The following is a 24200-nucleotide window of genomic DNA, read 5'->3' as shown; positions in this document are numbered from 1 at the left end:
TATGTTGTTATGTTTGTGCCCATATGAGCCAACTCTGTCAGTCCATCTCACCAAGAGTCCTCTGTTTTTCTGGCCCTCTGTTGTACTAAGCATGATGCCCTTTTCCAGTGGCTGGCCCCCTTTGAAAACTTACCCAAAGTAAATGAGACAAAGTCTCGCCATCCTTGATTTTAAGGAATATTCTTTCTGTACTTTTTCTAAAAGATATTAGTTTGTTCTTCTGGCCATCTTTGAGAGTGTCCGTATTCTTTGCCAACACCTTAAAGAACATTTCAAGATCTCTCTTGAAGTACACTGCTGTCTATGATAAAATAATATCCATATATGGCAGTAACTTGCATGTTGGCCTTAGACTTCTCGATTGCCATGAGGCAGGGGCAAGACCTGTCTCCACAGTCCCTCCTCCTTAGCCAATTCTGACACCAAGCAATTCCTGGCATTGGCCACACAGAGCTCATAAAGAAATTCGCACTTAAGGGGGTTTATTTAGAGGAAATTCATATGTTACCACAAAGCGTAAACGGTAAATAGTAAGGCCACAGTCATTCATTCATAGCCACACTTCTCAGCCAGCAGCCAAGTCTCTCGGGTCCTTTGTTTCTCCGCCCCACAATCCCTTGTTTCTTTACTGTCATGGGCCAGGAAGGCAGGCCAGATGAGGAGAAGGAAGGTAGGTTTCCCTTGATTCTGTGCCTCTGAGCATGTGTGTCACGGACTGCATCTGATCTCAGTGGCTCTGCCACCTCAGAGATCTTCAGAGTGATCTAAACAGTGCTGGGGTTTCTCTCATGTCCCCAAACCAAACCAAACTGCTGTTGAATCGATCACAACTCAAAGGACAAGGTAGAACTGACCCAATGAGTTTCTGAGACCGCAGCTCTTTTTAAAACAGTTTTATTGGCACTTAATTCATCTATCAAACAACTTAAGAGTTCAATCATATTAAGAAGAGTTCTACAATCATTACTACAATCAATTTTAGAATAATTTCTCCCTGGGTGCTTCCCCATGGGGGGCCCCCCCCCATTAAATCATGAGTTGTGTAATCACCATCAGTTCTAGTGCTTCCTCCCACATATACTGTTTGCTTCCCCTGCCCTCTAATACTCCCCATCTCCCACCCACCCCCACCTCTCCATGTAAACCTTCGCATCAGCTCTTATCTCTGTGTATCTACTCCTGTGCTTCACAATCTGGAAAACCCAACAGAAACAATAAAAAGCAGAAAAATTAAGTGGTTAGGGTAAAATAATAATACAGAGATAAAAATACAAATACTGTAGTAAGAAAGAAAAGGTCACAGTCCCCCAATAGGGTGTTAGCAAATTAAGTTCTGATACTTTACCCGTTGTTATATTTGAATTTTGTTATTTCATCTGTGGATCACACAAGCTCTAGTGTGCTTCTTCCATGTAGATTTAGTGGACTCCTCCTCGCTTAAATGGCTGCTTGTTTAAGACTGTAACGCTGTGGGAGTACAAAGCCTCTTTTTTCCTCAGATACGCTGGTGGTTTCAAACTGCTGACTTGTGGGCAGTCCAGTTCATAAACACTACGCCACCAGGGCTCCTACAGAACCAGGCCTTTTCTTTGCTATTTGTGTATAAGCTATCTGTGTTACAGATAGCTAAGGAATGGCTTTGATGCGACAGATCTTACCCCAGAGGAAAACAAAGGATGTCTGAAGTCACGCTGGCTATTGTTACTAGGTGCCACCAAGTCCATTTCCATTCATAGCAACTCATAGCACAACAAAATGAAACTACTGCCCATTCTTATATTGTTCCTATGCTTGAGCCCATTGTTGCAGGCATGTATCAATCCATGTCCTTGAGAGCCTTCTCTTTTTCACCGCCCCTCTACTTTACCAAACACAATATCCTCCTCCAGGGACTGGTCTCTCCTGACAACATGTCCAAAGTATGTAAGACAAAGTCTTGCCATCCTTGTCTCTAAGGAGCACTTAGGCCATACTTCTTCTTTTTTTTCCCTTAGGATTTTTTTAAATCGTTTTATTAGGGGCTCTTATGACTCTTATCACAATCCATACATAGATCAGTTGTGTAAAGCACATTTGTACATTCATTTGTACATTCAAAACATTTGCATCAGGCCATCATTAGCCATACTTCTTCTAAGACAGATTTGTTTGTCTATTTAGCCGTCCATGATACTTTGGACTACACTTTAAACATCGATTATTCTTTGTTCTTCCTTCTTTGTCCAACTTGCACACACGTAGGAAGCGATTGAAAATACCATGGCCTGGGTCAGGTTCACCTTCATCTTCGAGTAACATTCTTGCTTTTCAATGCTCCTAAGAGGTCTGTGCATCAGTTTTACCCAGTACAATACATCTTTTGATCTCTTGACTGTTGCTTCAGTGAACATTGATTGTGGATCCAAGCAAGCCAAAATCCTTGAGAACTTCAACTTTTCTTCTACTTATCATCATCTTCTTACCTATTGGTCCAATTGTAAGGATTTTTGGTCTTTACATGAGTTGTAATTCACGCCGAAGGCTACAATCTTTGATCTTCATCAGCAAGTGCTTCAACTCTTCCTTACTTTAAGCAAGCAAGGTTGTATCACCTGCATATCATTGCAGGTTGTTAAACCTCCCTCCAATTCTGGGGCCATGCCCTTGATGTCTAGTTTCTCTGATTATTTGCTCACACTCTGTAGTAGTCTAAAGGGACCCCCTAGAAAACGAAGGGTATGACTTGATTCACACCTGTGTACTGAAGGCATGTTAATCCCACACAATCTTGTTCATTAGCATAGTAGAAAATGCTTGCTAAAATGGGTTTATAGCAATGGGCATATAACCCAGGAGTATAATACATCACAAATAGCTAGAAAGACCATATTAATTCACTACATGTCATATTACCTACAGGAAAGACCAATTATTATGACTTCAATTCAAATTTATGCACCAACCACTAAGCCAATGTTGAAGAAATTGAACAATTCCACCAACTTGTTAAGTCTGAAATTGATCACCTCAAGACCCATTGATAATTACTGGTGGTTGAGATGTGTAATATGGAAACAAAGAGAAAGAACTGTTACTTGGAAAACATGGTCTTGGTGTTTAAACAACTCTGGAAATGGCATGATAGAATTTTGCAAAATCAAGGACTTTTCAACTCAAACACCCATTTCCAACAACATAAAAGTTGACAGTGACATGTGGACCTTGTCGTTTGTAATACACAGATGTCATCTGTGGAACTTGCCAGCTGAGAAGCTCAATATCATCTGCTTGAATAAGCTGGCCAACTGGAGCACACCATCAGTTGCTCAAATGGAAGTTTAAGTTGCAGTGGAAGAAAATTAAAATAGTCTGTGGAAGCCAAAATAAGACCTTGAGTTTATCCCAGCTGAAATTAGAGAACATCTCAAGAACAGATTTGACACATTGACCACTAGAGATCAGTGGTGCTGTTGGATGACTCCATGAACATCACTGCTTAGTGAGGGCTTGTGCCTGGAGCAAAAGAACCAGGTCATTATCTCTTCAATTCGTAAAAGAGAAGCTTATTAGATGACACCAGTAGGGAAACTGACCCACTTATGCTCAGAATACATAGAGATTGTACACTTTTATCCCACACAATCTTGTTCATTAGTGTAGTATCGAATGCTTGCTAAAAGGAATGCACATTTTTGGGAGATTCATGTACTTTTTCAGGTATTTTCCATTACTTAAGTCCCAAGGTAATCATAAGATGGAAATGTCTACTATAACAATGAGATAAAACACAAAAGGGTAACATTTATGATGCATCAGTACTTTCCTAGGATATCTTTAAAACCTTTTGGGCAAAGTTGTCCAGGCCAAATCGTCCAGGTGATCCTACACCGTGTATCTGTGAGCAATGCCGACATATGTAGGAATTCCACAGAGGCTGAGGTGAGGAAAAAGGCACATGTGGAGTAAGTTAGGCTAGTTACAAAAGGAATAAATCTGGATTGCATCATCATACATGAAGAAAACAGGTCATTAGAAAATGAAGGGAAAAAAAGACCAAGTTGACTTCGGAAATCAAAAACTTACTGCTGTCAATCATGTTGATGTCAATGCACAAGGAACCCTATAGAACTGCCCTTGAATTTCTAAGACTGTAACACTTTAAAAGAGTAGAAAGCCTCCTCTTTCTCCTGCAGAATGGCTGGTGGGTGTTTCCGAGTAGCTGACCTTGTGGTAAGCAGCCTAACATGTAACCACTATGCCACCAGGGCTCAGAGACTAAAATTTGGTGGAAGAAATGAGATTTAAAGGGTGGAACAGAAAACTTATAAGAGCAGGCAGTTTCAGAAGACCCAGTATTACAGTGAAATGTGCTAAGAGTTGGAACTAAATCACAGTAGTAAATGTTAAATTATAACAGTGATCCTTATAGCTAGCTTCTTTTTTTTTATTTGGTACTATCTTTTAAAACTTTAGCTGTTTTGGTTTTACTTATTTTTTAAGTTTGTTTCTTGGTGTTTTCTTGTGAATAATTTCTGTCTAGAAACATGCTTTTGGACAAGAGCCTCCTTGTAGGGGGAGATGAGAGTTTTAGTTTTTAGGCGATCTAGAAAGGCAGGAAACTGTAGCAGAAGGAATGATGACTCCTGTTTTGTGTTTAGCTTGATCAGAATGAATGAAATCTTGGATAATTTGTGAGATAGGAAATCACAACGTATGCATGAGAAGGGGAAATGTGAAGTGTAAGTCTGTAATTAAAATTAGTTTACACATGAGAAGAAAATTAGGAAGCTCCTTACTGAAATTAATTTTAACCTGGAAAAGTTGAGCTGAAAAGGCAAAGTTCTTAAATGTTAAGTCTCCTTGGTAAAGGTTGTACAACTTTACTAATTTATTCAGGCTTACTAAATTTCAGATTTTAAAAAATCTTTAATAAGCCTAGACTTTAGTTCAGAGCTGACTATGGGACAAAGTTTTCTTTACAGATAACATTAGTTACCTTAACTCTTTTTCTAATGTGTGTATTGCATTGAACGATACTATAAGATTATTTAAAATGACTTAGAACATAGAAATCAATTAAGATCCTATTAGATCTCTCTCCTGGGAGAAATACCTCAGACCTTGGCTTCGTGTGAGAAAGAATTCACTCCGAATCTTGGATTGTGATCCAAGTGAGTTTTATGAAAGATAGAAGTTTCAGGTTTACACAGGCACCCTCAGGGCCTTCACCTCCGCACAGCCTGGTGGAGAGACATAGAAAGACCCTGGTGGGCTTCCAGATCCTGCCTTTTCAGTTCCTCCGCTAGAGGCATGGTTGACGATGCTGGTGTACCCCATTGGCCAAATTAAATTTACTTGGTCCAGATGGACCAATCCAGGTATAATGCCCACCTAGGTGTACCACCCCTTCCTGGTCTGATGCTCGAATCTCTGAGCATGTGCAGCAGACACCCCCTCACCCCCACCCCCACCCCCACCCCCACCCCACCCCCCGTGCTTACTACCTAACAATCTCAGCACCTTGTTTCAAGAAGCCGCTGCAGGAAATTTTGTTAACAGTAATATGGCTTGAGTACATCCTTAGCATTATTGGTTTTTCATTCAACCAACTTAAAAAAAATGTTAATACCAACATTTAGTGTGTGCTGGTGAAGGGTACAGAAGAGATCCCCTTCTCATATATAATTTAAAGAGAATGTGTGTTAAATTTTAAAAGAGACAAAGACAATAGAAAAACACAGACCCAGCAGTCAGATGAAGGAGAATCTCTAATTCCAACTTTCTCTGTCTTTACACAGCCCCTAATTTTATAGCGTTCCATTTTATTTTTCAGACCACCATCACCAAGTTGAAATAGTGTCCAAGGATTCCTCCAGATACCAAGCTTTAAAGGAGGGCAATGGGGTGGGGGTGGGGGGTGGGAGAGTTTGCAAAGGAAACAAAAAGCAGGATCAGTACATCACAGCTACAGGATGGGACTACTTAGACCAAGGCAGTCAGGGCCAGACTGATAGGGCATGACTCATTACCAGATGACTCCTTGTACTGTCCCCAGTATGTTGACTTCCATTAAGGGTATACTTAGGCAGGCCTGAAGAGGGACTGCCCCTCCCTGGGCTAAACAAGAAATGGCGAGGGCAATCTCTCCAAGGTATTCTGTTGCAGGGCAAGATCTACACCAGCGGTTTTCAGCCTTCCTAATGCTGCAACCCTTTGATACAGTTCCTCATGTTGTTGTGACCCCCCAACCATAAAATAATTTTTGTTACTACCTTCATAACTGGCATTTTGCTACTGTTATGAATTGGGCAACCCTTGTGAAAGGGTTGCTTGACCTCCCCCCCAAAAGGGGTCACGACCCAAAGGTTGAGATCCGCTGATCTGCACCTTGGGCTCTTGCTCAGAAAGTATTCAGTGAGGACTGTTTAAATGGATTTTGGGCTGCCACTGCTATCCACAGCTTTTTGCAAACCAGAGTGCTCAGAATTTAATCTTTAATACTGTGTATATAACATAACACTTCATCAATTTTTATAGCAAATCATCTCCCCCCTTACCCGAGATGAGTGAGTGTGGCTGAACCTGTCATAGTGTGATTCTAATTATGAGTTGGAAATTGTTCTTAAAACACCTGCCAATGTTTTTTAAATTTCATCTTCAAAATAATTGTGTAAGACAGGTGTGTCACACTCCTTTTCTGTAATATCGAGATGCTAAGTAGGCCCACAATCACAGTAGCTACAAATTGAGGGAGCCAGAGGATTGGAGTTATTGAATCTTTTAATTCCAACTTTTTCTGTCTTTAGATAGTCCCTAATTTTATAGCGTTCCATTTAATTTTTTTAGTGTTGGTTATCTACTGTGAGGCTTAAGGATGAAAGAGATACAGATGCTGTTTTAGGGAACAAAAGAAACTCCACATCTCAAATGTAATTTTAAAAGAACAGACATTTAAATCTTAAACAGAAGAGGGTGGGGTAAAGAGGAGCTGATCCCAAGGAGTTCAAGAAGGAAGTTCAAGAAGGAAAAGAATGTTTTAAAATTGAATATGGTAGTAATTGTACAGTACTGATTGATGTGATTGAACTATGGAGTGACATATCTGTATTAGGTCCAATTAAATGGTTTTGAAAAACAAAGCTCTTAAACAGGAAAAAGATATCATCTGAATGTGAGAGACCATTAGCAAATAGTCATAATGACAGCCAGGAGCTACCTGAGCCACAGAGTTTTAAAAAAGACTTGAGAGGGCAAAGGAAACTATTACACAATCATCATGGGTGGTGGTTCAACACATCACAGTTATAGATGGGACTGTAGAAGCAAGAACAGGACTATGATTGAGACAGTGCATTATGTTAGCCAGAAAAACGAACAAGATTGATCCAGGCCAGGGCCTTATACCAACCACTTCAGTGAGAACATGACTCAGAGAGCATGACTCTCTGTGACCCCAGCACTGAGCTCTCCATCAAGGGCACACCCTGTGAAGCTCCTAAGGGAGACTGCCCCACCCGGGGCTAGATGGAGTAATCCACCTTTTAATGGACTCTGCCTGAGGGCAAGGCTGTTCACACCCTGGTCAATGGTCTGAATGAATTCTCCCTTACTGCCCTGGAGTGCTGACTATGCCAAGAGACAGGTAGAAACTGCCTCGGTAGGTTTCAGAGGCAGTAACTCATTTTTTTTTCACTTTATTAAAAATTTTTTTTTTGTTTTTAATAATTTTATTTGGAGCTCATACAAGTCTTATCACATTCCATACATACATCCATGTGCCAAGCACATTTGTTGCCATCATTCTCAAAGCATTTGCTTTCTACTTGAGCCCTTGATATCAGCTCATTTTTCGCCCTCCCCGCTCCCCTCTCCCTTGGACCCTTGATGATTTATAAATTATTATTATTTTGTCATGTCTTATACTGTCCCGACATCTCCCTTCAGCCACTTTTCTGTTGTCCGTCCCCCATGGAGGAGGTTATGTGGAGCTCCTTATAGTTGGTTCCCCCTTTCTACCCCACCTTCCCTTCACCCTCCCTGTATCGCCACTCTCACCACTGGTCTGGAAGGGACCATCTGTCCTGGATTCCCTGTGTTTCCAGTTCCTATCTGTACCAGTGTACATCCTCTGGTCTAGCCGGATTTGTAAGGTAGAATTGGGATCATGATAGTGAGGGGGAGGAAGTATTTAAGAACTAGAGGAAAATTGTTTGTTTTACACCACGCCCTGATGAGACAGTAACTTTTTATTAGAGTCCAAAGCCTCCTGTTTCCCCTTATGGCGCTGCTGGTAGTCTGTAAATGCTGACCTTGCAGTTAGCTGCTCAACACTATACCACTAGAGAATTCAGTGGAGGCTTAATCCACATGGGGATGCTGTAAATGGATATGGGGCTTTGGCTTGTCACCTATGTCTTGCAAAAGGAGTGTTTAGAATTTGAGCTCTATTACAGTGGTTCTCAACCGAGACACCACTCCTCTATCCATCTCCAGGTGGGTCTGCCCACATGCAGATATGCCCCCATACGAGTACCCCGTGTGAAGACTGTTACCCATGCTACACCATGCTTCAAGACAAATTTCATTTATTTGTAATTAGAACTATTTCACAACATATAATTACATATTGTTTGGTAAGTCATCACTATGCTTTAATTCTATTCAATTTGTAACAACGAAAATACATCTGCATATCAGATATTTACATTATGATTCTTAACAGTAGCAAAATTAGTTTTGGAGTAGTAATGAAAATACTTTTATGGTTGGGGGAATCACCACAACATGAGGAACTGAATTAAAGGGTTGAGGCATTAGGAAGGTTGAGAACCACTGCTCTAATACAATGCCCAACAAACATGACCACAATCGGAGCTGGACTGTTTCTGTAGGAACTAGCAATGATAGTGTGTTTATCATACAGCTTCAAACCAGGAGGCCATGTTGACGTTCTTTCTCTGAGTGCTTGAAGGTGGATTTTAATGTAATTCATCAAATGTATTCATTGACAAATCATAACATTTTTTAACATGAGCCATGTGTTAAATGTTACTCTGCCATTTAGTACCGTGCTGGGTAACTCCAGCCCAGTGAGACAGTAACAGGGGAAGAGCAATTAAAGCAGTAATGACCAGATCCCGTTAAAAGGCCCTGTTTGTTTCTCAAACAGTGGAAAGCACTTCAGTACACACCTATAGTGGCTTAACAAATTAGATGGTTTGGTGACTATTTAATTGAGGTTGCCTGTATTTTCCATATCCAGCCAGTCAGAGGAAAGCTTGAAGAGGTCAGGCTTCTAGCCTGCAGAGAATGTAGACACACTGATAGAAAAGCCAGAGTCACTGCTGTCTAAGTTAAATACACAGTACTATTATAATACATGAGGAAACCCATTGTTCTATGGGGGGAAAGTGGCCCCAAATTCAAAGTCTTAGACAAGAGAAGACAAAGATAAATGATCCCAAGAGGTCATAATGGTGCCCACGGAGAATTCATAGACAGTGGCCACTCAGTAGGACATAGGAACAAAGGACACTGGCACAAAATCATGGTTGGTGGCTGATCAGTTCATCAGAGTTGTAGGCCATGATTGGGCTAGGTACAGTATTGCAAATTAGAAAAATGTTACAAAAAGTGGTTTAGGGCCCTCTGACCAAGACTGCCAATTTCCCATCAGGGCTGTACCTAGGCAAGTCCCCTAAGGGCTAGGCTGCTGGACCCTGGACTAGTTGGGGGAGTAGTAGTAATCCACTTCCAAACTCCCGCTGCTGGAGGGCCAAGCTTTTTGTATTGCTGGTCAGTTAGTGGTCAGAAAGTACTCGCTGGGAGCTGAATTTGGGTGGAGACTTTAAAAAAAAAAGGAGGGGGATTTTAGGGCTCCCACTGTGAATTAGTCCTCCCAAACCCAGTTCCGTTCTCTTGTGTATAGGGTCACCAGGGGTCAGAGCCAACTCAGTGGCACCTAACAACAACAACATGCCACGTGTTAGTAGTAAGGGTCACTGGCAGGCTCAGTGGGGACTTCTTCCAGGATTCAAGGCAAAGGCCTGGTCCTTCCTCCTGCTTGTGGTGGAGGACGCTGTGCCAAGGGAGGAGAGCCAGTCTACATCATCTGGGGCTCTCTGTGGAGTGACCAGAGCCCCTGACCATTCCTTCTCGGCACTTAGTGCTAGTGAGTGATGCTAGAAATATTCCGACAGAACTTCTTCAGGTTTTAAATTGCTCTTGATGTCAGATTTTGCATCTATTAATTAACATTTATTCGAGTAACCTATTTGGTAGCCAATTTATGTTTGTGGTTGGTTTAAATTTTTTGGTAAGTAGATAGTCACAGTTTATATAAAAAAGAAGCCTTTCTTAAAAAGATTATTTTGTATAGAGGAAATTTTCCATTGAAGATAGAAATAATGCCATTTGACATACTAGCTTTGGTGAAGGTGTAGTGTCCCTTTGGAGACAAGTGACAGTAAAGCCAGTTGGATGATTAAACTTGTTCTGATGCCGTACAGAGATTGTTTGCATGGAAGTAACTGACAAGCAAGAATTTTCTAAGTGCTTTTTGAAGTGACTAGTTCAGATGCAATACTGATTCTTTTCTACCAAGGTAGTTGTGATTTGGGGTTTTGTGTTACTTAATTTATGTTATATAGTGAGTAGAATAGAAGGTCTTTTCTGAATCTGTATGGTGTTTTCTAGACCATCTCAAAATTTGAGGGTAAAGTTTTGGAAGCATTTTCTGAAAATATAGGCGGAACCGTGAATAAAAACTTAAAATGTGTGTGTGAATGTCGCCACCAAGTGGCAGAGAAAAGCATTGCCATTGGCTATGGAGAAGATGTGCAAATTATAAAAGGCGACACTGATTAATAGTCTTTCCTCTCATAGAAGATGTTGACCTCTGCCAGCTGGTCATTCCTTTATCAAGCTTCCTCTAGAGTATGTGTGTTGAAACAGTGCTGTCTTAAAATTCAGTTTTCAATGAGTATTTTAAGCCTAAAGCAAAACAAAATCATTCATATTGACCAGTTCTCCAAATTTAAAAAAAAAAAAATCAAAGGTGGATTTTATTTTTTTCCTGTTAATTAAGTGCCCACCTATCCTTACTCCCTTAGTTTTCTATCTTTTGTCTGTATTGTTGCCTTTCTGCTTGTATGTGTTATCTTCTGTTTGTGCTAACTGCTTAAACATGTGGAAATGAAACTGTGACTCATGAGGTGTTTAAAGAAAGCGCATCATCACATTATAGAAGTAACCTCACTATTTAGGTGATGCTCGATGGGCAGTTAGTCACTTGCATCAGAATGTAAGTGATTATGGTTGTGGTGCTGGATTTCCGGCATTTGTTCCGTGTCTGAAAAGCACTTTAGACAGGATGAGGAGAAAGCTGTTGTCACCACACTGACTGCTTGGTCTCTCATTTAAATGAATAATTTCCCTGTTTTACTTTTTAAACACAATATTTACCACCAGAGAACAGAAGGAACGCATTATTTGACCCATTCACCTCTTTGTCCACTTCTTCAATTAAAATCTAAATTCCACGAGAGACAGAGAGAGTATGTGAACTTACTTTTATTTAGCCCACGGGGCAAACTACACTATTTTAAAAAGTTATTTTATTGGGGGCTCGTACAATTCTTATTACAGTCCATACATACATCCATGTGCCAAGCACATATGTACATTCGCTGCCCTCATCATTCTCAAAACATTTGCCTTCTACTCTAGCCCCTGATATCAGCTGACCTACACTTTTCTTAATAGCAGCAAGTAAGTGTCTCAGAATCTTTACAAATGAAATGTTAAAACAGATGGTAAGATTTTATTTGACTCCAAGATACCCTTCCGTGAATGAATGGGTAAACCAACTGGAATGCCATTCTGCGACGAAAACAAAAGGGTTGGCCAGCCTCCCAGAGCCCCCACAGAACTTGGGATGACATTGTACAGTGAAAAGCCAGTCCACTAGGCTGCCACAATTGATGATTCCAGGTATATGGTATCTGGAAAAGGCGAAACTGTGGAGATGGGGCAGAAAAAAATACAAGGGTGCTAGGGTTTGGTGGTGGAGGGTGTGAATAATGGAGCATGGGTCATTTGGGGGCCAGAGGAGCGTTACTGTTTCAGTTGGCAATCACCATTAGCATTTGTCAGAACCCCTAGTACTATTCAGTGCTCTGAGCACTAATGCCAACCATGGGCTTCAGATAGTAACAACATGGTCCATCAGTTGTAAGAAATGTACCACAGACTCCCAAGATGTAACTAGGAGAAAGAGTTAGAGGGTGCGGTGGTATTGGATTAATGCCACAAGAGAAGCATGAATAGCACGTGAGAATTAAATTAGAAAGAATATTGATAACAGCTGACACATAACCAGCTTCTCAGTGTGCTAAGTACATTACACAGGCCAATTCATTTAAGCCTGGTCTTGGCTTTCTAGGACTGCCATAGCCAAACCACCACACACTGAGTGACTGTGAAGAACAGTTATTTACTGCTTTAGCTCAGGGGGCTATAAGTCTAAATTCAGAATGTAGGCCCGCCAAAGCTCACAGCTCCAGGGGAGATCCTTCTGGGTCTCTGCCAGCCTTTGAGGCGGTCCAGGTATTTCCTTTGTGGTAGACAGGTCTTTTGTGATTGTGTTTTGTGTTTGTCTTTGTCATGAGGGTGAGGACCCTCCCTACTCCAGTCTGATTTTATGTTCACCTAAATAACACCTATCAAAAAAGGTCATATTTAATGGCGCAGGACATTTTTTTTCAGGGTGGAACAGGGCAGTAGGCACAATTGAAGTCAACAACAAACATCAAACAACAGTTTATGAGAATTCTTGTTCATATTTTACAAGTGAGGCAAATAGCAATACGGTTTTGCTGTGTGTGTGTGTGTTTGTGTCTGTGTGCAAAACCATCATTAAAATGTCCAAAGGACAGGAGCTTTTATCTGAGCTGTTTATATTTCACTGTATGTTCCTTGGTACAAATTTGTTGGTAGGTGCCAGCAATTCAGTTCTAACTCATAGTGAACAAACAAGCAGAGCTACACACAACAGAACAAAACACTTCCTGGGCCTGTGTCACCCTCACAATTCATACGTTGAAGTCCGTTGTTGGAGCCACTGTGCCAGTCCATCTTCTGAGGGGTTTCCTCTTTTTCTCACTGACCTGTCACCAGATTTGGATGTTCTTCTCCAAGAACTGGTCTCTCCTGATACCATGTCTGACGTGTGTAAGAAATCTTGCCATCCTCCTCTGTGGATTATTTGGACTGTATTTCTTCCAAGACGGATTTGTTTATTCTTTTGGAGGTTGATAGTGTAGTCAGTATTCAAATGCATCATTCTTCTTTCTTCCATATTCTTTGTCCACTTAACCGTATTTTTTCACATGCATGTGAGGCAGCTGAAAATACCATGACGAGAGTTAGGCAAGTGGTAGCCCTCAAAGGAACACCTGGGACTTTGGAATACTTTCAAAAGGTCTTTTGCAGCATATTTACCTTGTGTAACAAATAGGTAATTTGTTCTTGACTTCCGTGAGCAGTGGTTATGAATCCAAGCAAAATATAACTGTGGCAACTTCAGCCTTTTCTCCCTTTGTTAAGGTGGTGGTTTTTGTTTCAGTTGGTCAGTTTTGTCTTCTTACGTTGAGGTCTAATCCATAGTGAAGACTGCTCTTCAGCAGGAAGTGCTCGAGAACTCTCAGCTTTCAGTAAGCAAGGTGTGTCTTCTGCATGGAGTCTCGCTTCTTAGATTATTGAGCACGAAAATGGAAAAATGCAGTCTTACCCTTGGGGAGACATGGCATAAATATTAAAATATGTAACAGCATCATGTATAACTGAGCACAAAATAAATCATACCCTGTAAAAGGACTGATAGTCTGAACCATGTAAAATAATGGGGCTTGGGCTAGCCTTTAAATTAGAGGGGTTTTCACCCGATGGGATTGGACAACAACTGTATGTGAATGGATACATTGGAATGAGTAAGATATGTCGATATGAAATATATAAAAAAAATTTAATTATAGGGGTTTTGGTGGCAGTGGTGGTTTTTGGGTTTGTTTTTCTTTGAATTGCTCAAGAGCAGATTATAAGGAGGTCATTCTATATGGGAAGGATTTGTTGGGGTGGTTGTGGGCACCTTGCTAAGCAACCTTGTGGGTAGAGTAGCCTATGAGTTGAAAGAATAGTTTATTGTTCTTTCAGCCCAAAATATTTCTCAATCATCTCCAGTGTACCAGGTGTTTGGAATATCAGATCAGTAGTGCTTTTTACGTTTTCATTTACTTAGTTTCATGAGTATTTTGAAAGCTTCTACTTGGGCATTGCTCTAATGCTAATTTCTAGGTTAACTACAGAATCAAGTTAATACACTAGCCAACACAGTAATGCCATTGTTAACAAATACATCCTTTGAGTCAGCTCTAATTAATCATTGCAGATTCTGTGGTAGTGTAGTATGTTTTTCAGCAAGGTAGAGTATATGGAATTTGGTGAACCCCAATAGTAAACACACTGAATAAGTGAACACTTAACAAGATGCCCCCCTACTCTTAAAAGGTTTCTAGTCTAGGTGAGTGCACAACTCATTGTTCACCTGAACAAATGCCATGTAGTCTTCTTAGAAGACTTGCCTTTTCTGCTCTGGATAAAGATATTTGCATCACAAAAGGCTTCACCCACAGTTTTCTTTGGGAGCTAGCTTGTGTGCATATCAATATGGTTAATGCTCCCTTGAATCTAATCGCATTGCTTTTACATCTTTAGGTTTTTTTGCCCTCCTCCTTGTGTGTACCTTATGGGCAGTGGATGGAAGAAAAAAAAAGAACAAATGGAACGCGATGGTTGTTCGGAACAAGAGTCTCAGCCGTGTGCATTTATTGGAATAGGAAATAGTGACCAAGAAATGCAGCAGCTGAACTTGGAAGGAAAGGTAAATCAAGATCATGCTGGTACTTCCTTTTACAAGCTCAATGGACCCAGTATGCCGTTTCCATGTTTGTTTTTATGGTGATTTTTAAAATATATATTAATAAGAGTTAAATATATAAAGCAGAACCAGAAATATACCTCTCAAATTGCCATTGATGTTTAGATTCATGCACCTCAGGCTATTTATTCTAATGGTGGCTTGCTGTGAGTTTCCTCAGTTTGCTACACATGTTAGCAGGCTGAGACTCTGAGGTCCTATTTGAAGCCAATCGTAAATTTGAGAGAGATAAAGTACTCATTTCTGCCTGGCCTGGCAGAAGAATGACACTCACATTTTTATGAAATACACACTTCACCAATGTTTTTACTCAACTCCCTTAGTCCTTTTTTTTTTAAACCTTCTAGTTGTTTCCAACTCATACCCTATCTGTAGTGCCCCTGTGAATTTGTGAGGCTGCATGAGTTTACGGCATAGACAGTCTTACCTTTCTCCTGAGGAGCAGCTGCTGGTTTCGAGCTTAACACTTTTCAGGTTGCGGACCACACCAGGACTACTAGAGGCAAGTTCTTAGAAGCATTTACCCGGGCAAATGATCCTACGCTAATGATCATCACTCTTTCCTCTAGCTCCAGAGTAGAGCAGAAATCTGCTTTCGACAAGAACAGCCATGCCCAGATTTTCTCGTCCATTGCGGTTTTTCTTTGATATCATTAATGTTTTAAAGAATGCTTTTTCATTAACTTAGAATTTATTCTTGTTTCCCCCGATAGTAAAATTTGAAAACTAGTTAGCTCAGATCTAAATGACTACGGGAATGTTTTTAAAAATAAAAGTCATTTCACCCTTCAGTACATCTGTGCGTTATTAACTTAGTGTGTGGTGTTGAACTTGGCCCCAGAGATGGGGTCGGGAGGGTTTGCTCCTGGGGATTGGTTCTATAAATCTGAATTGAGTCATTTTACAGATACCATGTGAGTAAGAAACCATAATATGAACCTCCTTGGAATAGAATCTTTAAAAAAAATCATTTTATTGGGAGCTCTTACAGATATCAGAACATTTCCATAGTTCAGTCACATCAAGCAGTGTTGTGCAAATTGCTATCAGTTTCAAGACATTTTCTTTCTTTTTGAACTCTCTGATATCGGCTCCCCGTTATCGTCCTCAACCATTTATCCAGTTGTGTATTTATGCATCCATGCATGCATGCCACACCTCACACCATCTATTATATCCATTTACGAATAATTCTGTTTGTAGTTTGCTACCCCTCTAGTGGAGTTCCACGGGCATCAGTGTTATCAGCTGCTCACCTCCCATTCCCTCAGGGAACCATTAGTCCTGTTACTCAGATCTTAATTATACAAATGAACATGCAAGTCTAACATGATTAATGAGGTAAAACAAATAAAACCCATAAAGGTAAGGGGAGGAAATATTAAAGAACTAGAGGGTAGTTATGTGCTTCATCGGTGTTATAACACACCCTGGATTTGTTATCCCTTCCGGGTGGCCCTTCTGAGAGGAACTGTCCAGTTAACTTGCAGGTTGGTTTTGGGTCTCCACTACATTCCCACCCCACCCCTTCACATCGATTTGGTTGCTTGACTTCTTGAACTTCTGATACCTTTTCCCATCCACACCTCATGATCACACAGGCTGGCGTGCTTCTTCCACGTGGGCTTTGTTGGTTCCCTACTAGATGGCCGCTCGTTTGACTACATACTTTTACGGCCTCAGACACTAGATCTTTTAATAGTCGGGCACCATCAGCTTCTTCACTATATTTGCTTATACGCCCGTTTTGGCTTCAGTGATTGTGTCAGAAAGGTGAGTATCACACAATGTCACATTATTAGAGCAAACCATTCTTGTACTGAGGTAAGATTTAAGTAGAGGCCCAAAGTCCATCTGCTTCCTTGTTGCATTTGCATTTATATACATACATAAACAAACACCTGTATTTAAATAAATTATATATTTACACATATATGTATACCTGTATAGATATTTTTTTCTTTGCTCCTTTTCCTTTTTCTTTCCTCCTGCCCCACTGTCATGTTTACTCATTGTTCACTTCTATAATTCTTCTGAGATACAATTCTATTGATGAAACACTACCAGGAAAACTAGAGAGTTTGCTGGATGTTCGCCTAGCGGGGGAAAATGCATACTACAAAAGCTCTGCTCCACCCAGTGCAGTTCCACTTTTGAGGGGTATGCCCTTGTACGTTAGGAAATAATTTGCCTACTTGTGTTTTGTTAATAGTACATTATTACAACCTCCAGAACTCTCTTGCTTGAGCATCATTTTATTTTTTTAATACAATGTTTTGGCAGCATTGGATCTCCCATTTTTTCCTCATTTTCAATGCAATTTCCATTGTCCTAGATCAAGTCTTTGAAGAGTTATTTTAAGTTAAACTTTTCAAAACTGATTTATGAGATTACGTGCAGTTTTAAAATTCCTGAAGCGAATGTGGCCTGTATTAGTGAACGAGTGTTAATTTTAGTATCCATTTTTTTTTAAAGCTTTAGTACGTTGAATGACTCAGTAACAATTCCCCATTTCTGTGCACTTCAAGTAGTTTGCATTCATTTCCCCTTATTATAAACAAAACAAACTCCCTGCCATCTAGTTGAGTGAACTAGATGCGTTGACGGCATGGTAGAGCTGGGCTCTGAGGCTGTGCATCCACACAGAGTAGACTGGCTGAGGTTTCCCACTGCCGACTTTGTACTTGGCAGTCCAGTAGTTCTAGCTTACTTTTGCCTTTTGCAACAGCAAAGAAAGCTTTTACATTTTTTATTACAAAAATGTAATTGGATGTAAAACATTCAGCCCGGCATATATTTAAAAATATATAACTTATTGAGAAATGACGTAAACTACATTGTTCCTGTTTAACTAAGAAGGCAGTAGCTACTTCTTAAATGACAGTGTCCTTTGCTCTGCTTTTTATTAGTTTATTTTTAACTATTGTGTGTCTGTGTGTTTTGAGCATTTTCACAGTAAGTTTAGTTCCTATTTCCAGTACTCCAGGCTCCTTGCTCCCTTATCTCCTCATGTACTTTTGTGTAATTGCTGACTGTTGGGTCTCATACTGATGGTTTCTTAGTGGAGCACCGTCTTATGAGTAATAGCTTTCACGTTGTCTGCCATGCTGTTTTACGAAAAGGTAGTCTCAGGATGAGCCTGTCTAGACTTAAAGTGTGCCTCAGAAAGAGAGAAGACATTTAGAATTCCCCCACAGTGTCTCCCATTTATCTGAGACGATATTACTGAGATACAGTCAGAAGGGTTGGTTGTGGTAGCCAGGTCCCATCTCATTTTCCATCTCATTTTCTTCTGAGGCATGATTTTCTTCTTTTGAGTTTTGGTTACCTTCTTAGGGTTATATACCGTATATACTCGAGTATAAGCCGACCCGAATATCAGCCAAGGCATCCAATTTTACCACAAAAACTGCATTAAAAATGTGCTGGAAAACTCTGCTTATACACGAGTATATACCGTAACACTCCTGCTGAGTGGAGACCCATAGCTGTATCTTAGCTGGCCATTGTGCGCTTTTAAGACATGAGACATTTTTCACCTCATTAGGATGCAGTTTGTACTTTTTATGATGTATGTTATCCCAGCTGACTGAGTTATATGCCCTAAGACTATAATCCTAAGTGTTCAAAACCAGGAAACCAACCTTGGAAGGGATTCAGTTATGCCTGCGGGGTATCCTTAGTTGTATTTTGAGTGAACAGGTATGCCTGCATTTATGTGTTTGTGTTTACATAAACCTTATACCTGTAGAAGGAGTCCTAGTGGCTCTGTGTACTAAGTGTTGAGCTGCTAATAGCAAGGTCAACAGTTTTAAGACTGCCACTTTCTCCTTCATGGGAGGACGATGAGACTGTCCACTCCCATAAAGATTTAGTCTGTGACCGTGAGTGAATGAACTTGATGACCGTGAGTTTGGTGTTCTCAGCTGTGTACTCGACTATACCTCTTCATCTACTGATATGCCTACACCTATCTCTGTGCCCTCAAGCATTCGTTTTTACTTTGTGCTCATTACCAGAAGCCCTGATGGCATAGTGGGTTACCAGTTCAGCTGTTAACCACAAGGTTAGCTGTTCAAATTGACCAGCTGCTCCCTAGAAGAAAAATGAGGTTTTCTGCTTCTGGAAGTATTTCCAGTGTCAGAAACCCACAGGAGGGCTGTTCTGCGTTGTTCCTATTGTCAGTGTGAGTTAGAATCTGATTTTGATTTTGGTGCTCACACTACATCCATATTCAGTGTCACTTTTTCCATCACCAGTAAGGATGGTGCATGGATGGGTAGATGAATAGATAAAATCCAAATAAGTCTCAGTGCCCCCCTTCTTTATAAACTTCAGTGAACATTGTTTTATTATATTACATATATTCTTATTTATAAAAGCGGATCATATTTATCTTTATATATTTAACTTCACTTTACCTTCTAGTACACTTCTGTCTCACACTCCATCCCTTTTTCGTTTGTCATGAAAGCTCTCAGATGCACACGAGGGAGGAAGTATTTTAACTACCACCCAATCTCACAACATGTTTTACCAATTGTGTTCATTAGCTCTATCACCACTACCACTTCCTCCAATTACTGAAATATTTTAATGTGAACCTGGGGGTTAAACGACCCTTTCACAGGGGTCGCTCAATTCGTAACAGTAGCAAAACTACAATTATGAAGTAGCAACGAAAATAATTCTTTGGTTGGGGGTCACCACTATATGAGGAACTGTATTAAAGGGTCGCGGCATTAGGAAGGTTGAGAACCACTGCTCTATAAACTAGATCCATCCATATTAATGTTTCATGAGCTCATCAGTGTCCTTTATTGCTGAATGTTAGTCATTGTATGTTTGCACCACAATTTGCATATCCATTGATGAACACTTTGGGTGGTTTTCATGTGTATACTATAGTGAGTAAATGCAGCTGTGAACATAGGTTTGCATATGTCCATGATTGTTAGGTCTGTGGGTATATACTTGGGTGTGGGATTACTGGATTACAGGGCAGTTCTATTTCCACTTTTATTTTGTGACAGTGGCATACCATTTCCCATAGAGGCTGAGTCATTTTACAGTCCCATAAGCAATGGTTATCGGTTTTAGTCTCCCCACCTTCTCATCAAAATGTGTTATCTGTTTGTTTGGTTGGCTGTTTGGTAACATGGCATCTCGTTAGTGTGTTCATTCCCATCTCTCCCATGGCTAGTGTAGTTAATGTCCTGTGATAGGTTTGTTGGCTGTGTGGATGCCCTCTTTGGTGAAAGTTCTGCTGGTGTTCTGTGCTTGTTTTGCGATTGTGCTATTTGTCTTCCTGTTTTCTATAGACACGCAGTTTGTGTGAGTTTGGATAGACAGGGATTTGCTCATTTCATCTAGGTTTTCCGTGGTCACTTGTACTGTCCGTTTTGGGTATTTTCCTCTCGTGCTTTTCACTTTTGTCTAGCAGTGGTTTGTCTGTTTTATTGATTCTTGGAAAGAAGCAACTTGTGGTTTGGTTGACTTCTTTTTGTATTATTTTCTACTTTCTTTTTGTTTCTCTGCCCTGCTCTTTGCTGTTTTTCTTTTCTGGTAGCTTTTGTTCTTCCTTTGCTATTCAGTGTATGTTAATGATGTTGGGTTTACTTTTTAGTGTAGATGATTTTACTTTGAATTTCCCTCTGAGGAATGTTTTTTCTCTACCCTAAAGGTTTTGGTATGTTGTGTTTTCATTCAATTCTAGCAATTTTGAAATGTTGCCTTTTATTTCTTCAATGAGCCTTTTTTCCCCCTTTCAATTGTGCAATATTGACTTTCGGTGTGTGTTTCTTGTTTATTGTGTTTTCTCATTCTTAGCATTGTTGATTTCTATTTTCATACTGTTAGGGTGAGAGCTTACAGCCTTAGTACAGCCTTAAAAAGGGACGCTTTGGTCTTTCTTTTCAGATACTCAGTTTCAGTAATTTCTGTAGTAGAATTCATCAGCTGAATATTGGAATGACTGCCCAGATAAAACTTGGCCGTAACTATTCCAAATTGTACAAGTACATAACCAGCAGAGTTTGAATGCTGTTAAAATTTTCCCTTTTTTCCCCACAGAACTATTGCACAGCCAAAACATTGTACATATCTGATTCCGACAAGAGAAAGCACTTCATGTTATCTGTGAAGATGTTCTATGGCAATAGTGATGACATTGGTGTGTTCCTCAGCAAGCGGATAAAAGTTATCTCCAAACCTTCCAAAAAGAAACAGTCCTTGAAAAATGCTGACTGTATGTATATTTTTCTCTCTCCCTCCCTCTCTTTTTTGCTCCCAATTAGTGTTGTGATTTAAGAAGAAAGAAAGAACTATTTAAAGTTACTGAGATATACTTTACTAATGAATTTATGGCCCCTCATCTGAAAAATGTCACATTCAGTCATTATTTCTGCTTTATTTATTTAAATTTTACAGAAAGCGGACAGTGCCTGGTCTGTGGAAGTGTTTCTCTACCAGAGTGCTATTCCCTGGGGACATTTGGGGAAATGGGAGATTGTTTTCCCTTTTGTTGGCAAATTGACTAGAAGCGGTGCTGTTGGCATTGGGTGTCTGGGCCAGTGATGCTAGATATCCTACAAAAAACTAACTTTCTGACTCAGCAACCCAATAGGCCAGGGTGGAACTGCCCCTATGGGATTCCGAGACTAATTTTTTATAGGAGTATAAAGCCCCTTTTTCAAACTGTTGACCTTATGCTTACCAGCCCAACCAGCCACCGTGCCACCAGGGCTATAATGCCCAAGAAGGCTCTCATTTTCCAAAGAATTAATTCACCTAGAAAGTCAAAAGAACCCATTTGGGGATCACTGTTATTACATTAAATTGTGTTTGGCAGGTCATCCTGGAAACCTAAACACAGCCGTTTTTTAAAAAAAAACTATCAAAGATTATAATATGCTTATTTGTTTAATGTGTACACTTCTGTCTCACACTCCATCCTCTTTTCATTTGTCATGAAAGCTCTCAGATGCACACAAGAGGGAGGAAGTATTTTAACTACCACCCAGTCTCACAACATGTTTTACCAATTGTGTTCATTAGCTCCATCACCACTACCACTTCCTCCAATTACTGAAATATTTTAATGTGAATCTTGGGCATCTTATCATTAACCAAAATTTCTGCAATATTGATTTACCTTTTTAAAATATTTTATTTTAAAATACCCATACATTCATCCAGTGTGTCAAGCACCTTTGCACATACACCATCATCATGTTCAAAGCATTGTCTTCCCACTTGAGCCCCTGATATCAGCTCCCCTTTTCTTCCCCCTCCCTCCCTGGCCTGCCTGCCCTCCCTCACAAACCCTTGATAAATTACAGATTATTATTTCCATATCTTACATCGTCCTCTGTCGCCTCTCACCTACTTTTCCGGTATTGGTTCCCCTGGGAGGGGGTTCTAGATTGATCCTGTGATCAATTCCCCTTTTCTCCCCCCACCCTCCCCTAATCCTTCTGGGATCTCTACTCTCATTGTTGGCCGTGATGGGTTTATTTATCCTGGATTCCCTATGTTGGTGGGCTCTTATCTGTAGTAGTGTGCATGTTCTGGTCTAATCTGATTTATAAGGTAGAATTGAGGTCATGATAGTGGGGTGAAGGAAGCACCAAAGAACTAGAGGAAAGTTGTGTGTTTCATCAGTGCTATACTGTATCCTGACTGGCTCATCTCTTCTCTGTGAGGGGATGTCCAAATGTCTACAGGTGGGCTGGGTCTCCACTCCATGGCCTCTCCCACCATTTACATTGGGGATGATTTTGTTCTGAGTCTTAGATGCCTGATACCTGATCCCATCAAATCCTCATGATCACACAGGCTGGTATGCTTCTTCCATGTGGGCTTTGTTGCTTCTCAGCTAGATGGCCACTTGTTTATCTTCAGGCTTTTAACACCCCAGATGCTATCTCTTTTAATAGCTGGGCACCATCAGTTTTCTTCACCACATTTGCTTATGCACCCATTTTGTCTTCAGTGATCATGTCTGGAAGGTGAGCATCACAGAATGCCAGATTGTTAGAACAAAGTGTTCTTGTGTTGAGGGTGTATTGAGTCGAGGCCCAATGTCCATCTGCAACCTTAATTCTTAACATATATATATATCTGAGTACATAGTTCTAGTCCCCTCTCGTTATATATATACTTATATATGTACATGCCTGTATTTAGACCTCTATAAAGTCCTTTGCCTCCTGGTTCTTTCTTCTATTTCCTCTTCTACCACCATCTTGTTCAGCCTTCATTCGAGTTTAGTAATTCCTCGCGCTACATTGCCCTTGATTAAGCCCCACCAGGCATCCTATGACCTTCCTTCCATTGATTTTAGTTCACTTGTTGTTCCCTTGTCCCTGGGTTGATCCCCTCCCCCTCCCCCCAACCTTCCTCTCGCCCACCTCCCCTTCTCCTGTATCCCCCCTGGAACCATTGGTCCCATTCTTTTCATCTCAATTATTTATCCCGCTTATGACTTACCTTTTTTTTTTTTTTAATCGTAAAACCAACAAAACATATACCAATTCAACATTTTATATATGTATAATTCCTGGTAACCATTGACACACACAAGTATACTAAGAATTAGAGTCTCTGAAACTCACAAGGGCAATTCTTTCCTATCCTATAGGGTGGTCACTCTGAGTCGACACTGACTCGATGGCAGCGAATTTGGTTTTGAGCTTGGTGTAGTGGGTTTTGAATTTGGCTGTTAACCACAAAGTCACCAGTTTGAACCCACCAGTTGCTCCCTAAGAGAAAGGTGAGATGTTATGCTTCTATAAAGCCTTGGAAACCCAAAGGAGCAATTTTACTGTATAGGGTCACTGTGCATCAGAATTGACTGAAGAACATTTTGGTTTTGGAATGAAAGATCCCTGGTGGCTCTGTTGGGTAAACAGTAGTTTGTTAATTGCAAGGTCGGCAGTTCACGTCCACCGCTTACACCAAGGGAGAAAAAAGATAAGGCTGTCTGCTCTACAGGAATGAACTTGATGGCAGGCTAATGAAAGCGCCCTGGTGGTACACTAGGTGAAAGCATTGGGCTTCTAATAGCAAGTTTAGTGGTTCAAAGCCACCAGCCACCCCTCAGGAGAAAGATGAGTTTGTCTGCTTCCACTAAAGATTTATAATTTTGGAAACCCTACAAAACAATTCTACTCTGTCCTGTGGAGCCACTGTGAGTCCAAGTCAGCTTCTAGCGGTGGTTGAGGCT

General features: G+C 40.5%; 1 protein-coding gene across 5 annotated transcripts in view; it reads left to right on the top strand.

Moving 5' to 3' along the window:
- The window catches only part of RBPJ (recombination signal binding protein for immunoglobulin kappa J region), a 142712-nt gene that overhangs the window by 106171 nt on the left and 12341 nt on the right, over positions 1-24200 (top strand). For all 5 annotated transcript variants that reach the window (XM_045284085.1, XM_030888574.2, XM_030888573.2 and 2 more), the window contains exons 4-5: positions 14752-14917; positions 21047-21221. In XM_045284085.1, the coding sequence (XP_045140020.1) occupies positions 14752-14917; positions 21047-21221 (341 nt within the window). The remainder of the gene's footprint in view (positions 1-14751; positions 14918-21046; positions 21222-24200) is intronic.

The sequence above is a fragment of the Echinops telfairi genome, unplaced genomic scaffold (assembly GCF_000313985.2).
Source record: "Echinops telfairi isolate 266 unplaced genomic scaffold, ASM31398v2 ScPeMD7_7468;HRSCAF=8506_0, whole genome shotgun sequence".
Classification (NCBI taxonomy): Eukaryota; Metazoa; Chordata; class Mammalia; order Afrosoricida; family Tenrecidae; genus Echinops; species Echinops telfairi.
The sequence above is the reverse complement of the archived record's forward strand: the minus strand, read 5'-3'. Positions and strand labels throughout refer to the sequence as shown.